General features: G+C 33.6%; 1 protein-coding gene across 3 annotated transcripts in view; it reads left to right on the top strand.

Moving 5' to 3' along the window:
• Tmem168 (transmembrane protein 168) overlaps nucleotides 1-14,632 on the top strand; it is a 35,214-nt gene extending 20,582 nt beyond the window's left edge. For all 3 annotated transcript variants that reach the window (XM_004865285.3, XM_004865283.4, XM_004865284.4), the window contains exons 3-5: nucleotides 697-839; nucleotides 2,236-2,510; nucleotides 9,669-14,632. In XM_004865285.3, coding sequence (XP_004865342.1) covers nucleotides 697-839; nucleotides 2,236-2,510; nucleotides 9,669-10,216 — 966 coding nt within the window. In that variant the 3' untranslated portion in view covers nucleotides 10,217-14,632. The remainder of the gene's footprint in view (nucleotides 1-696; nucleotides 840-2,235; nucleotides 2,511-9,668) is intronic.
• Nucleotides 14,633-17,697: the final 3,065 nt, after the last annotated feature.

Consider the following 17,697-nt stretch of genomic DNA (forward strand, 5'->3'; position numbering starts at 1 on the left):
CCTTTTTTCTTATTTTCTGTAATGCTTTTAGGATATTTAAATGTCCTTAATGTTTTCTTCCTTTCCTGTTTTTGTTACAGTTTTGAATTTAGAGAGAGAGTTTAGAGCTTTTCAGAGGTACACTATAAAATTTTTAAAGTAGACTATAATAATTTTTTTATCTTTAGGATCTTAAATTTCCTTAAGATTTATTCTTACAATTTCTGAAATTTTTCATTAAAAATGAACCTTCTCTAAATTAATGAACATGTTAACTTGCAAAATGACATAAGGCACGTGGGTTTTAACAAGGAGATATGTTTTTGGGGCTTTGTTGTATGTTTTGTTTTGTTTTGTTTTTCCAGTACCAAGGATCAAACTCAGGACCTTGCACTTGTGAGGCAGGCACAGCACCACTGAGCCAAATCGCTGGCCCTGTATGTTTTGTTTTTAGTTTGTAGGGGGTGTTGTTGCACAGATTTCTAAAATATGATATTCCGTGTTTTGCCACCACATCTAAGAGATGCATTTTAAGTTCATTGTACTAGTTAGCTCACTTATGTATATGTATATGCTTTAACTTATAATTGTTTTTAGATTATTGTTCTTTTTATCCTTGGAAGTAGGAGTAAAAAATGTGAATCAACATGCATGTATATGTAAATATACACATACATTCACATGCTATATAAAAATATTGTTCTGGATTTCTTTTAGCCAACAAATGGAATCTTCTTGAGCATGTTTCTCATTGTTTTGCCATTGGAATCTATGGCTCATGGACTCTTCCATGAATTGGGTAACTGTTTAGGAGGAACATCTGTTGGATATGCTATTGTGATTCCCACCAACTTTTGCAGGTACTGTGGTGTAGTATAGTTAAGTGATAGCTACTTGAATCAGTAACATTTTATTATTTACATAATATTTATAATATTTATATGAGTATAAAATATAGCATTTTTAGAATTATGATTTTTTCCAAAGTTTAATGTTTGATTGCATTTTGTTATTCCAGACTTTTAGAAAACTTCATTGGCCCCTTCAGAAGTGTGAGAAATCTGTATGAAACTGTACATATTGCTACATTTTTTTTTTTTATAGCTAAGTACCTGTAAAATAGAAAAAATAGTTCTTGCTGCTAGTGAATTCTGATAACCAACTTTTCAACATACTTTCTAGGGGAAGAATCTTAAAATTATCTAATTTCAAATATTTGACATAAATTCTCTAAATAAATTTGTAATAAATATTTTCCTCCATGTTAAAGACTTGGTAAAAGTTGAAGATTCTTATGAGAAGTAAAAAAAAGAGACTTGGGAAAAGTCTCAAAGTGAGACATGACAATTCTACAGAAAGAATACATGAAAGAATTTATGCACAATTAGATTTTTGTTCCACTATAATTTGTTTATTGTGTATTCTTTTATTTTTCTTGACTGTTAAATGTTACAAATATGGAACAGAATATTTTAATGAAAACTAAGTGTTCTTAGAATAGTTCGTAGTACATGAACCAAAATTAAAGTTTTCAAAATTCCTGATAGAAATTTCTTTTCTGAATAGGTGTGATGGCCTTTTTCCCCTCAGCATCAATAGTATTTTGTTTCTGCTCATATAAAACATGATGCAGCATCTGTATTAGAATACCATTGTAATTTGTTCCAGGATCATATCTAAGTCTTCAGTTAGTGCTCAGTAGTATAAGGCAAAAGATGTAGGTATTAATAATTGTTTTAAAATGACATTTTTAATAGATAATTTTTTCCATCTTTTATGTGCCTTAAGTTAATAAACCTTGAACCAACTTTATAAAGATTTTTCAACACAGAAATTAAATATATAATTAAAATGTTGCTTCCATATTTTATGTGGTAAAATTTTTTCTCAAGAATAAGTTACAGTTCTTAAAATACTTAGTATGATCTTGCTTTTTAAAAGTCTTGTTCAATATCTGTCAATTAATAAGAAAATAAGAGTTAGAAACAGCAGGTAGTGCTATCTACATTTTGGAGATATTCTCCTAGCTTTCAGTTTATTGTTTTATTGATAAATATAATTTTTAAAAATTAAGTTTTGATTTTCCAAGCTTAACTCTTAGCACTATAGATATTTTAGAAAAGATGATTCTTAAAAATCCTTCCATTTAGATAGAAACTGTGTGTTATGATTCTTAATTATTAATGACACATGAGAATATTACATTGAATAATAATTTTTAAACACCAAAATAATAGTTTTTTTCTTCTTCTTTAGTCCTGATGGTCAGCCAACACTGCTTCCACCAGAACATGTACAGGAATTAAATTTGAGGTCTACTGGCATGCTCAACGCTATCCAAAGATTTTTTGCATATCATATGATTGAAACCTATGGATGTGACTATTCCACAAGTGGACTGTCTTTTGATACTCTACATTCCAAACTGAAAGCTTTCCTCGAACTTCGGACTGTGGATGGACCTAGACATGATACATATGTTCTCTATTATAGTGGGCACACCCATGGCTCAGGAGAGTGGGCTCTAGCAGGTAAATCACCTGTGGCAATTTCACTATTGTGAAGATACACATACTCATGGAAATCTTCTCCATATAGAGATATTAAATTTCCTAGTTTGTCACTTCATGGTGCCCAAGAATATGTGTGACTATTTTTTGCTCTACCATACCTCAGTAAGGTTTTGGGGATTATGTTTCATAGTAATTGGAAAAAATCTGCTTGATTTGAGATGTTTGATTTCAGTTTCCTTTTAAAATATTTTCAGAGCTATTGAATACAATTTTTTTAGAAGCTGCCAAACTTCTTTAACTAGTACTAAGTCTTTAAATACTATAAGATGTATATTTCAATAGGCCTTCACATATATAGTTTTATTTAGGTTAGAAAGCTCACTAAACAAATTTTTTGAGATAGGACAGGGTCTTACTATGTAGTCCAGGCTGGCCTCCAACTCACTTTCCTCCTGCCTCAGACTCCTGAGTGCTGGGATTACGGGAAATGCCACTATGCTCAGATGATCACCAGAATTTTAAACTGTAGGCATTGTTATATAGTGGGAGTGATGCAAGATTATGAGACCTTCACTTGTCCCCTCATTGCTACAACAATGTTATTCTAGGCAAGGTACCCCTTTTCAGTTTTCTCATCTGTAAAATGAGTGGACAATATGGAATGATCATTGAATTTCATTGTAAAGTATAAAATTATAAAGGCCGGGTGTGGTGGCATACGCCTGTAATCCCAGCACTCAGGAGGTTGAGGCAGGAAGGATTACTGTGAGTTTGAGGCCAGTTTGAACTACATAGCAAGACTCTGCCTCAAAAATATAAAATAGAATAAAATTGTATAGCATTACTTTGGACTTTTTAAAAATACTTTTAATCTGTTGAAAAAAAACATAAAATAACTTCGGTTTATATACATTATGGAAATAAAGAAAGCACTGCCAAGAAGAAAATGAAGTCGTTTTATAATACTCTATATAAACTTGTTTGTCCGCCCTCTCAACTGCAATAGAGATCCCATAAGTAAAGGATTTTGTTTTATAAAGTATTATGTAGAATAGTCTGGAGCATAGATGGGATCCTTAAGCTATTTATAGGTGGATGAAAACAATGAATAAATCATGAAAAAAGGAACATGATTATTTTATAGTAGAAATAATTCATTTAAATTTAGTTATAGCCTACCTTTTCTATAAAAGATTTTAGGTGTTTTAAACCAAGAACACACAATATAATAATAAAATAGTCAAAATATAAGTAGAAACATGTATTTTTCAGGCCAAAGAAATGTAAGTATAAAAAGAACAGAGGCCGAACTGCCAATATAAGAGCTCCAGAAGGAAACAAACTCAAGGTTAAAGCAGAGATGACTTTAAACCAGTATGACCTCATTGATTTCATGCCAACTCTGTAACTAGGGTTTTCTCATAAAGAAAATTTTATTTGCAATTTTTCTATTTTTAAAATAAATATTGAATAATTCAAGGGCTGATTAGAAGGACTAATCTAATATTTACTAGGCTCATTTTAAGCCTCAGATACTGTGCTTAGTACTTTGTAAACAGTATTAGATTTCATGTTCATATGAAATCCTTTGAGACAGATGCCATCATTTCTATTATTTTCACTTTTCAAAGAACGAAATGGAGCTGAAAGTGGTTATGTGAATATCTATCTGTGGCCGTACCCCTAAGTGATAGAACCATGAATAGTAGAGCTGTGACTCAAGCCTAGGTTGGCCTGGCTCCTGAGGTGCATTTTTCCCCTTCTGTTCATGTTGCCACCAAGGAAGAACCCCATGATGATAGAGAAATGGCAAGTTCTGGTGAAGTACTTTTGTTAGCATGGATCACCCATTTTTTAAAAAGTAGAAAGTACAAGAAGGCACTTAACACTAAAACTACATGAACATAGTTTATGAAATCATTTATTTTTAATCACAATGTAGAAATAGCTTTTGAAACTTTATGTTTTCTTCAGTTCCAGGTAAAGTATAACATTCTGGTATACTTTAACTCTGAACACAGAAGAAAAATTTCTAGTCAATCAAAAGTTTTCCAGAAATAAAATTTCAGCCCTAAATCCAGGGACTGCTTATTGAAAATTTACTACAATACTTATAATAAAAACTCTTCTTAAATCAGATGGGGGAAAAAAGGCATAATTTGGTGGTTAATAATATGGCTTTGGAAATAAATTCTAGGCATCAAGCTTACTCATTAGTGTTTATATCCATTTTTTCTTTTCCTAGGAAAACTAAGAGACATCAGGATAAATAATATATAAAGCATGTGCTGATGGCACATGCCTGTAATCACAGCACTTAGGAGGCTAAGACGAGAGGATAACCAGTTCAAGGCCACAGCCTGAGCTAAGTAGCAAGTCTGAGCCAAGCCTAGACTATTTAGTAAGACCCTGTCTTAGAATACATATGTATGTGTATTCTTAAATTTTCATTTGTTATGAAATAGGAATAATTTATAAAGACCTACCTCTACTAAAATAGCGTTATAATTTTAGTAAATACATATCAGTCACATTCTGGGATGATAGCTTTATATGTTTAGAAGCATACTACCAATAAATTGACTTACAGAATTCTTCTATTAACTAAGAAAATTTACCCCAGTGTAACTTTGTCAGTTTATTATAAAAAGTAAAAGAGATGATAATAAAAGAAAACATCCCATGATTCAGCAACTACATCAGCTGTCATGCCTGGCCTGTAGCACCTGGCATTAATCTGTTCCAAACCAAGTGATAATTTAAGCTTGATAATTTGTTAATAGTTATCTTTGCAGCAACTTTTGAAGTGAGGAAGCATCATGACTGGATTTTACTTGGGTTAACAATTTAATACTAGGTCTAGAACCGAATATTGCTGTGGAAAATGAGAATCTATATTTGCCTAGCACCCCATATTTTACAGTCTTTCTTAGAATACATACTTTTATATTTATGGAGTTTTATCCTATGTGACCTGATTTTTTGCCTCTTTGCATTAGGGTAAAGGACAATTAGGTAATTATAAGAGAAGCAGAGCTAAATGAAAAATGTACATAATCTATAAAACTATCACAGATAAAGCCTTTAAAAAGCAGTCTCAATTATTTAAAATGCATCAGATAACTGTTATCTCAGATAAATGTAAGTACTTTGTATCTGGGCCAAGGGCCAAACGCAGTGTAGAATCTGTTCATACAAGAAAGGAAAGCAAAACAAAACAAGAGAAGAAAAATCATTTAAAAGGCTTTAATCTGCTGTGCCAGTGTCTGCAGCGCATTTATATTAGAGAATGAGGGTAGAATGTGCTAAAGAATATTGAAGTAGTTGTGGATCATGTTAAGCATTGCTATTTTGTGGTAGATGGAATTTGTGTAATAGCTCTTGTAATCTGTGTCACCCTCTGATCTCTGGAGAAATATCATAGAGCTGGCCGTAATGTAGGTTAACACTCGGCCATCTCTGAAGAAGTGTGATCTTCTGGAGGTGCTGGTGCAGTGACATGTTAGTGCCATGTGGGGACTGTGTGCTGAGCAGTGTCTCTGAGACATTGCCTCACATGGGCATCACTGCTACTTGTAAAACACAGGCTTCATTGTCAGTCTTTGATATAATGGGCCAATAATTAAAGGATTATTAACTCATTGTACATAGAGATTGTGATTTAGCCTGGCTTCTAAGGTCATATCACTAATACAGTCCAAATGATATAAAATTTTCTCTCTCTCTGGTTTTGATACTTTAACAATGGGGGTGATTGCTCTTGGTAGAAATGTAGTATTCTGACGTTAGGTTGTTGGATTCTGTGCTAGTGACTTATAGCATATTAAAACATTATATTATAAAGGTAATATATGTTCGATGTGAGAATTTTGGAAAATTAGATGAGTATTTTTTAAAGCTTTAATTTTTCAAAAATTTTATTGGTACATTTTAGGTATACAATACTGACATTCATCATTGGAAATTTGTACATTAATGTAATGTATCTTGGTTCTTTTTTTTTTTTTTTTTGCCCTTTCCCCTGCCCTCCCTTCAACCCCTCCATCTCTCCCTTTTTGCAAAGACTTTGTTTCCATTTTTTCATTTTCTCATATTAATTCCATTCCCTTCTTTCTCTTCCCCTACCTCTCCCACTTCCCCTCCTGCTTTGGACCTTTAATTCCTAATTCACATTATCTATTATACATTTTGATCCTTATTTTCACTTTCAGTTTCTCACACCAGAGAAACTATTCAGAATTTACACGTGTGTCCTATTTATTTCACTGAAGAGTGTGGCCTCAATGTGCATCCATTTAGCTATAAATGTCTCTAGTTCTCATTCTTTATGGCTGAGTAGTACTATGTTTCATAAAAAAAAAAAACCACAATATTTTCTTTATCCAGCCTCCAGTTGGTGGGAAATTGGGCTGTTTCCAAGTTTTAGCTATTACAAACTGTAATGGTGCTGGAAAAATTGTGTTTCAACTTGCCAAAGATTAAAACTAGACCTATATCTCTCACCATGCACTAAATTAAAATCAGAATGGATTAAAGATCTAAATATTAAAACAGAAACACTAAACTAGTTGGAAGAGAGATTAGGTAGAACTCTTGAAGACATTGACATAGGAAAAGATTTCATGACCAAAACCTCAGTTGCATGTTAACTACGACAAACAACAAGTGGAATCTCTTCTTATTAAAAAGTTTCTGCACAGCAAGAGAAACCACCAACAGCGTGAAGAAATAACCCACAATGTAGCAAAACAATTTTACCAGCTGTTCCTCAGACAAAGGTCTACTATCTAGAATCTATAAAGAATTTTAAAAAATCAGACCTCTGAAATTTAAAGACCCAATCCAAAAATGGGCATCTGAAATGAACAGACATTTCTCAGACAAAGAAGTAGAAATAGAAAATAAACATATGAAAAAATGTTCAATATCACTGGTCATTCAAGAGATGCAAATGAAAACAAGACTGAGATTCTACTTCACCCCAGAAAGAATGGCTGCTAACATGAAATCAAGCAATAACAAATGCTGGCACGGCTGTGGTGAAAGAGAAACCTTGCTCCACTGCTGGTGGGAGTGTAGACTGGTGCAACCACTGTGGAAATCAGTATGGAGATACCTCAAATAACTAGGACTGAAAGTCCCATTTCACCCAGCTATTCCCCTGCTGGGTATCTTCCCAAAAGAATTAAAAGAATCACACCACAGCTATTTGTGTGCACCCATGTTCATAGCAGCACAGTTTGTAATACTGCTGTAATTTTTATAGACACATTTCTATTCTTGCATTTTTTTCTACAAGCATAGACATTTTCTCTTCAATTTTTTGTTTTGCTTTTTGAAACAGGGTTCTGCTATGTAATTCAGCCTGGTCTTGAAGTCACTACATAGCCCAGGCTGGCCTAGAACTCATGGTGATCCTCTTGTCCCAGGCGTGCAACACTATACTCTGTTTACTCATAAATTTTTAAATAAATATTTCATGATAAAATCTCTAAGATTATACCATAATTTATGTCCACTCCCCCTTTTCAGATTTGATAGTGCCTTAGATAGCAGTGAGAAGATCTCTGTAGGCAATTGTTTTGTCTTCATTTCTGTTCTTTTTTTAATATAAATTCCCAGAATTGAATGATTATGTCTCTGTATCATTGAGATAGGGGCAGGACTAGGGTGAGGGAAGGGTAGCTGTTACCAGGAGCACAAAACTGAACAGAGTGGCAGAAAAACTCTGTTGTTGAAATCAGTAATGTTCATTTCTTTGTTTATGACTCAGGGTCTTGCTCTCTATGCCAGGATGCCCTTGAACTCACTATGTAGCACAGGCTGGCTTCAAACTCACAGCAATCCTCCTGCCTCAGCTTCCTGAGTGCTGGGATTATAAGCATGCACCACCATGCCAGGCCAAAATAAGTAAAGTAACATTCCTAAAATTTAAAATCAATGCCAAAAAAACCCAATTCACAGTGAGCCCAGGTTTCCAGGTTAGAAATGTATTTACTGGGAATGTGATGTGGTGGTAGAGCTGTGGGTTCCATCCCCTAACACACCCCAACATACACATGAAATTAGAAATGTGTTTAGACTTCTGGGTATAGGTTTTAAATTCTTTGTCAATCTTCAGGTATAGAACTTATATAATTCCATTCTTAAACTCTTTCTTGTTATATGAAAGAAGAAGTATTTTTTTTTGTCCACTTAGGTACCTACTTATGAAGATAAGGAAATATTGTATCACGAGTGGTATAAAACAGGGGCCAGCAAACTTTCTTCACAGGGCCAGATATATTTGGCCCTTTAAATTTTGGACTGTAGAATCCCTGTTGCCACTTAGTTTTGGCATTATAGAGCAAAATCCAACGTACAGAGACTGTAAATAGTAAGAGTGGTTATGTTCTAATAGAATGTTATTTATAGAAATACATGAAATTTAAATTTTTTGTAATTATCATGTCACAAAATATTCTGATTTTCTTTAAACTGTGTAAAAATGTAAAGTCAATTCTTAGCTCTTAGGTTCCATAAAAACAGGTGGCAGGTTGGATTTGGCCCGTGGGCTGTAGTTTGCTACCCCAGTATAGAATATTAGCTTTCTGTATAATTTTAATTTAGCTTTAAAGTAGTGCAAAAGCCATTTGTTGTCAGTAGAAAACATACTTTGAATCTGAATTTTGTTCTTTTCCTGGGCTAGCAACTACGCAGTACAATAATCTCTCTAGGGAAACCAGGCAATGTTGGCGAGCTTCAGGTCCCAGTGACCTCTCAGTCCTGAAGGTAAACACCTGCCATTCTACAGTGTGCTGTATTGGTCAACAGTAATGCTTGTTGGTTGAAGTCTATTAAATACATAATCGACTTAACAGTATTTTCAGCTGATGATGAGTTTATTAGAATATAAACTCTGTAAATCAAGAAGCATAAATATGTAAAACAATTTTCTTAAATTACCATAGCATATTCCTTTTTTATGTTAGTAGTAAGGATGGCTTTATAAACTTGAAGATGAAAATCTATCTTTAAAAATATCTTCTGCAAAGACAATTTGAAAGTATCTTTGAGATATTTTCATATTTTTTGCTTACATGTTTAATTCTAAGAATTTTAAAGAAAATAACTTGCGAGAGAATTCTTAACGAGAGGGTTCAGGAATTGCTCTATTGAACTTTTTCTTGTCCACAGGTGGAGATATACTGCGCCTTGACACGCTTTTAGAATGGTGGAGAGAAAAGAATGGTTCCTTCTGTTCCCGGCTCATTATCATATTAGACACTGAGAATTCAACCCCTTGGGTCAAAGAAGTGAGAAAGGTTAATGACCAGTATATTGCAGTGCAAGGAGCAGAGATGGCAAAGATAGTAGATATTGAAGAAGCCGACCCACCACAGCTGGGTGACTTTACAAAAGATTGGGTTGAATACAATTGCAATTCCAGCAATAACATCTGCTGGACTGAAAAGGGACGCACAGTGAAAGCATTGTATGGTGTGTCAAAACGCTGGAGTGACTACACTCTGCACTTGCCGACAGGAAGCGATGTAGCCAAGCACTGGATGTTACACTTTCCTCGTATTACATATCCACTTGTGCATTTAGCAAATTGGCTATGTGGTCTGAACCTTTTTTGGATCTGCAAGACTTGTTTTAGGTGCTTGAAAAGATTAAAAATGCGTTGGTTTCTTCCTACTGTGCTGGACACAGGACAAGGCTTTAAACTTGTCAAATCTTAATTTGGAACCCAAAGCAGGGTATTATTGAGAGTTCATATTACCAGTTATCACTAACTTGCCATTTTTTTGTATGCTGTATTTTTATTTGTGGAAAATATCTTGCTACTACTGTAGCTGTTCTCACTTTGTCTTTTCTCAAGTAATTACGGGATTTTGGAGGTGTTGGGAATAAGCTTTATTTTACATTAAAAGTATGTAGGAAGTCATCAGTGCTGACTGTGTAAATGTATAAGAGATGTTAAAAATAACTGCACTTTCAGGAATATTTGCATTTGCCTCTAATTAGAAAGAAAACAGTTGTCTATGCCCTACAATGGCCAGTGAAGAATTACTAATGCCTTGTTTTCTAGGCATATATTAGAGATTGTAGATGGAACAGATTTGTTTACTATTTTAAAACTACCAATTTACTAACTTTTGTGTGTGTGTGTGAACAGTTAGGTTTGAGTCCAAGGCTACTTGGAGAACTATAAACATTCTTAGAAAAAGAAGAGGTCTACCCAAAATGAATGCAAAATTTGCTTGCCCTCCATCACATTTGGATATTTTGGTTGTGAACTGTTACCAGTGTAGTAGAGAAGCTCAAATTCCTTTTTAGATCAAAACATTCTTCATGTAGGTAACCACAAGAAGCTAAGAGCCAACCAGTTGTTCATGCATACTGAGGGCGTCTGAAAACACTGGTAATTTTAAGAGTCTTTCTCAGGGTAACAATGTTTTCTTAATGAACAGTGTTTCAAGCTACAAGTTTCTTGCCAATAAATTCTTTCCTTTCAAAAAGTCTTATAAAAGAAATTTAGCATTTTCTCATTGTCCGATTCAGTCCATTTAAGTATTCAGAAAACATTTTAATCTCTGTGGTGTTGTGCTATGAAAATTATTTTTAAAATTCCCATTTGTGATGAATTTTTTTCTACTGAAGGTAAAAGGATAGGAAACAAGTCATTTTTCCTTGTATGCATGCAATATGTAAAAACATATTCATGTTTGCAGTTTCGGTTAAGCATAATAATGTGGTTATAATTTTTCAACTTTAATTCATTGTTTTATCTGAGTAAAATAGGCAGTGATCAGGCTATCTCCTAAGAGGTAATTCATTTCTTATTACCTTCCAGTGATCCTTGCACTCTAAATTTTCATCTTTGAGAAAGAGGGGAATATATTTAAATTGGGAGATAATCTTTGTTTTTAAAATAGAGTAACTTTTCACTATTGAAGCCATTTTTCCCAATTCAGAAAGAAGAAATAATGCCTCTACCATTTTCTACTGGTGACTTAAAAAAAATTGAAGTTTAGTTAAGAAGAAGTCACTTAGTATCTGAGAACTTGTATACCACGATCTGTGCAGCATTGTTATAGTCTGATTATTTCTATGTTTCAAATATGATTTTCTTAAATACTTTGAATAAAATTTTGTTAAAAATTAATTTTTCACTTAATATGCAATGAATAGTTACTGAACTTTTGAATATATTAAAAGTGAAAGTTATAAAAAAAGACCATGTTTTAAAATTCATTTTTGGTGGCAGGTTGTTTTGAAAATTTCCAATATTTGGTGAAGTATTTATATTAGTACTATTAAATGAAATAGTATAATGTTTCATTATTGTTCTTTTCAAAAATTATGTAATAGAAAAGCCACGTGTTACAAACATTAACTTATAGCATCAAAAAAGTTAATGTTCAATAAAATCTCCTTTTAAATTTCTCAACCAATAGGCACCAAATTAGCTTTAACTAAAGCATATGTCTTCTCTGTAAGAAAGGCAAATAAATATAAAAGTATATCCTATGTTCTTTATAATGTAGTATTAAGTTATTACTAAAAACTAATTAAAAGATAACAATTTTTTACCTCCAAAGTTAACTTTTTTAATATATGTACTATTTATAGTCATATTCTGTGAAAGAACAACCAAGAAAGGTCTTTGGGCCGAAAATGAGATAAACCAACCTATTTACTAAAAGCTATTGAATATCCAATTTGATGAATTTTCCTTCCAAAAAAAGAACTATAAATGACTCTAGGATGAGAAAATGCCAATTTTAATACAGTACTAATGTAGTTAAAGGGATAAAATAATTAGTTACTTTAACCTGAAAATTTTTTTTAAATCTTAACAAAACTAATTTGCCTATGGTTGTCATTTTGTGTGACATGTATTCATGAAGGAATTACTTGAAATAAAAGTAATTATTTTAGGGCAACCCTTTACCATTCTACTAAAGAGAAAGAGACATCATGGAGATATTTTTCACATAGTTCATCTTAATATTTGTTTCCTTATAACTTCGCCAAAATCACAAAAATAATATCCCCTGAAAACATCTTTTCAAAAAATGTACATCACTGTATGATATTAATTTATGAAGTTCTTTATTTCCCTGTAGCTTTTTAGTTATGTTGTCATTTCCTTCAAAAATTTTTAGTTTGGTCTGGTCTAAGCTGTTCTTCCTTAGGAATGTTGGATTTATCTTTCCCTGCAATTATATCTTGCTCTTAATAAATTGAAAATTCTGTGGAAAAGACCTTTTATTAGGAATTTTTTATAATCAATGTTTTCATAACCTCTGCACTTTAAAAATTACATTCTTAATTAAAATACATTTATATTTAATGAAATCTAGATTCATTAGAATCTATTTAACTATTTTGTTTGGCTTATATAGATTTGCTGTTTGGGATACTTTTTCATATATTGTACATTCTTTTCACATTGAGTGCCTAGTCTCTTTTGAAGTAATGTTCTACATTAGCTTTCTACAGGTGATGTGGTAGCTAATATTACATGTGCCAGAAGAAAATGTTAAACCATGTGATTATTTGACAGTAACTGCTTAAAGGAGTTTGATCTGTCAGTACTTGTGAATATCTCTGTTGGAAACTACTGGACTGTCGTCATCTCTTGTCAGTAGAGGCTTACACATTTTGATATTTCTGCACATGGTTATCCAGAAGAATACCTTGCACATGAAAGGTGTTTAATAAATATCTTTGACCAAGTGAATTAAGAATCCTAAGGAATTGGAATGACTTGATTGTAAATTACTACATTTTTATAATATTTAAATGGATATTATTTCAAGATTATCACTAAGCAAGTAAGAGGAAAACATATTTGAAGTTAAAAGATTAGTAAATGTCAAGACTAGATAAGGAAAACTTGTGTTGCACTGATTTACATGAAAACATAGCTAATGTCATCAAAAAAGGTGTTCTTGTGGTTGGAGTCCGTGTCCATCATGCCTCCAGTATGATTTAATCTCATTCATTTTACATTATTTCATGTAGACAAATTTGAGATTTATCACAAATGGAACATATTAAAGTATAAATTAAAAAATTGTAAAGTCTGAACAGTAGGCCCATTAACGTAACAGGTAAAGGCCAAGCCAAGAAAACTGTTTACCTCATCTTCAGAGTATCTCCTTTCTGTTCTCTAATTGCAATACAGAGAACTCTAAGAAGTAAATTGTTTGAGGGACATTCTGTTGATAAGGTAATCTATATTATGTTTAATAGGAAATATTATTACTTAGACAAAAGCAGAGTCACAATTGAAAATTGTGGGCTAACCAGCAAGAATTTTGAGGAGTTTTATTAATAGCTAATACATAAAACATTTTGATTGATTAAAAAAGTCAAATTGACCAATTTTTTTAAGTGATCAACTCACAGTATTTTAGAATTTTGTACTTAAAAACATAAAAACTTAGGTGGATAATTTTAGTAAATTTTATTGAGCAGTCCTGTCCTAAAAATACTGATTTTTCCCAAGTTAAAGACTTTTAGCCGTGTGCCAGGGATAAATGAGGAATATGGCATCTCTTCAGACCAGTAATATTTACTCCATGTTAAGTAACTATATTAAATTTATATTAAAATAGTTACCAATATATTGAGCAAAATTTTCATTAATTTTAAATATAAACCATAATACTTCAAAGCAGTTTTAATCTTGTAGTGGATCATTAGTTTTATCCTCCGTGCCACAAAACACTGAAAAATCTTCAGACACAGTATTGAATTTAATTATACTCCATAGAGGACATTTTTCTTAACTTTTTTGTCTTCTGGCTTGGAATTCAGACAGCACAATACATTTTCACTAAGCATTTTGTTTTATATATATTGAATTTCAGATGTATGCCATTTTAATGCAGTTTTATAATGGATATTTCTAGGTTTTTCAGAATCCTTGTAGTGAACCCTTGATAAATAAGTATTGGTTAAAAAAAATGGGGTAGGAATTTTCATTTGTAATTCATATCCATGTGCATTGATATACCCTTCTCTCCTGCCTAGTTGGAAGAGATATTTCTCTTTTGCTCTAGCCCTAATCTTTAGATTCCTTTCTTCCTTTCCACATAAAACAACTTTATCCATAATAACAATAAAAATGATCATGACTATAATCTATTGAGTGTTTACTGTGTTCTAGGTACTGTGCTAAACACTTTCACATACATGATTTCATTAAATCTTCCAAACCACATTATATAGCAGCTACTTTTGTTTTATAAATGAGGAAACATGCAATGAACTTAGGTACGTTTTCCAAAATGGCACAGCTATGTCTAAGAAATTGTGTGTCTAACCAGTTTGAGACCCAAATCAGGTCTCAACATCAGCTCTGGCTCAAACTCTTGTAATTGTATCAAATTTTTATCTTCCAATATCTCTACTGATACTTCCCTCACAATATGGAATGAACATTTTCAATGCTATCAGGTAGTGAAATGCTTCAATCCTTACAGAGAGGCATATATATATATATATGTAATATATAATATATGATGTATATGACATGTATGTATATATGTAATATATATATATATGATCAAGTATCTTAGTCTTCCATTTTCCAGCTTCTAATATATCTTCTATCCATGGCAATGTGAGTTTTACCCACAGCTCTCCCTACAATGTTCTTAATGACTCAACAAAGACCTTCATATTGTCCAAGAAATAGACATTTTTAATTGATCTTTAGAGCATTTATTAACTACTCCTTTATTTTCTCCATCTTTAGCTTCTGTGTAGCATTCTTCGTATTCTTGCTTCTTTTCTGTTCACATCTTGCTATGTTGGTATGTTTTGCAAACCCATCTTTCTGTACTTCACTACCCATTCTGTTTCCTACTTTCAGTAACCTTATTTACATTTGGGATGTCAGCTATATTCTTCTACTTATTCTTAATATCTATCTCAGCCTAAATGTCTGTGGCTCTCCAGGCACATGTATGCAGTCATGTACTAAACATATAATTTCATAGACTCCTCAAACTCAAGTCCAAATCAGAGTCCTAACTTACCCTCCAAATTGCTTTATTTCCTCTGTTCATGTGTATGTGAATGGTAGCACTCTTAGTTGATTACTCTTCCTCATATCCACATCCAATTAGTCTCTAAGTCCTGCCAGTTCCTCCCAGTATTTTATATAGCCATCCACTTATTTCATTTTGACTGCTTTTGCCTTATAAAATTCTTTCCTATTTTCCCATGATTTCTTATCTGTTCTTTTTACCTCCTCTTGAAAGTTCTGGTTTGCTCCAGTATAAGTTTCAAATTTTTGCCAAAATGATCTCTTTATACTTGTGTTAGCATATCAGACCTGCCTTGTGATCTGGCAGCTTTCAACCTCTAGGCATTCATCATCTCAGCCACCCTGTATCTCCTGTTGTTTAAAACTATTTGCAAATAGCATAAAATGTGATTTTAAGAAATATTTCTACTTAGTTTTAAAACATGCCAATCTTAAAATATATTAATTATTGTTGAAGCAGTACTTGGTCACCTTGGTAGGTGCTGGTGACATATGTCTGCCATGAGAAGGGTTTTTCCCCATATTATGTATAAATCAGGCTTGGATTCAGGAGAGATCCTCAGAGTGGAGAAGCACGGACATTGATTAACATCTACAGTGGACCCTCGAGTTACAACCAGCCTGACATATGAACAACTTGAGTGATGATAAGAATTTTAGTTTTAACTTAATGACCAGTGTCTTGAGTTACAACCCAAATACCAGCCGCTTGTGCTTCCAGATGGTCTAGATACAGAGTTAACCCTTAATTCTGGAAGGAACGTGACAACATCCTTTCCTCTGTGGGGTTGAGAAATCCTGGGCCAATGTCTAAGGACACTGAGGTCCACCTGGAAGAAAGTGTGGCCTAAAATTATACAGAAGAGACTTTGTAGGCTGTGTAGAGGAGCCTGAGCCTTCACTTGACCAACTTGAGTTACAACCAGCCCTCGAAAACAAATTGAGTTTGTAAGGCAAGGGTCCACTGTACTTGATTGAACTAGCTTTTCACATCATTGGTCACCCAGACAATATGTTGGAGATTAAAGGATCATGGCAGGTGGAGGGGAAGGCTGTCGATCTAGTTAGGAACTTGGTCTAGAGGGCTAGGCTAGGGCTAGGCTAAGTGATACAATATCACTAAATCACTCTTTAATCCAGAAGCAGGAATTTGCCATCTGAGCTTTGCTAGAACATAAAATAATCTATTATCCAGATGGAGGTACAAAATAGGATAGGAAATGTGAAGTACAGTGGTGAAATAAGCAGCTCCTTGCAAGCTATTCACCATCTTACTTGATGATTTTCTTTTCTTTGATGTGTCAGCAGAGTCAGAACAGAAGCAGCCTGGCTACCATCTGTGAGGCTCTAAGCAGTTCCCCCATGGCCTTCTGTCCTTAAAGTGAGGCTTACCAATTCACAAAGACTAGACTGTGCTTGTTATCATGCAGGACTCTTCCCATTCTGTGCTGTCTAATAACTGGATCCCAAGACTAGGTCATTGTGCGTTTAAAATGATCCAGAATTAAACTGGAGGAACCATCCCCTACTCCTCCCGAACCTTTTAAGAAATGAATCACTAGCCTGGGGGATTCCCCTGAAAGGCCAGAAATGACCCAACTTCACAGAGATGGGACTCATTTCCTAGTCCTATCATAAATTTCCAATGCGGTTATCTGCCAGCTCCCAACCCTAGACCTAAAACTCAGTGTTGCCAGGAGGCTCAAGGATTCCTTGAGAGAACTTTCTGCACCTATTGTCAGATGACTTTAGATGGGAAATGCTTTATATTCTGCCACTTTAAGAATTTTGAGTCAAAAATACCTACAACCTATCAATGGAAATACTTTGTAAGGTCCCAGGTTCTAGGTGAGAGGCAGATGTGGTAACTTTGAAAGAGTGAGAGATTTTGTATGTCCCAGAGAAAAGTTCACATTTCAACTCTGGAAGATATAGCTGCAACATCAATCTTGGAGACTGTGTAGTTTCTGAGAAGCAGTCAAGGGATGAGAATCTGGCATTCTAGGGCACTCAGAGATTCATCTTAGTTTTAGAAGCAACTACTGGAGCTGGGGATACACTTGAGCTTAGGATAGCCGTAGAGTGAGAACCCTGGCTCATCTGGAATTGGTAACAAATGTAAGGTAAAGCTCAGCCATGGAAGCCTAAAACACA

This window comes from Heterocephalus glaber, unplaced genomic scaffold, assembly GCF_053883595.1.
Source record: "Heterocephalus glaber isolate CG9 unplaced genomic scaffold, H.glaber_assembly_v1.0 deba00000546, whole genome shotgun sequence".
Lineage (NCBI taxonomy): Eukaryota > Metazoa > Chordata > Mammalia > Rodentia > Bathyergidae > Heterocephalus > Heterocephalus glaber.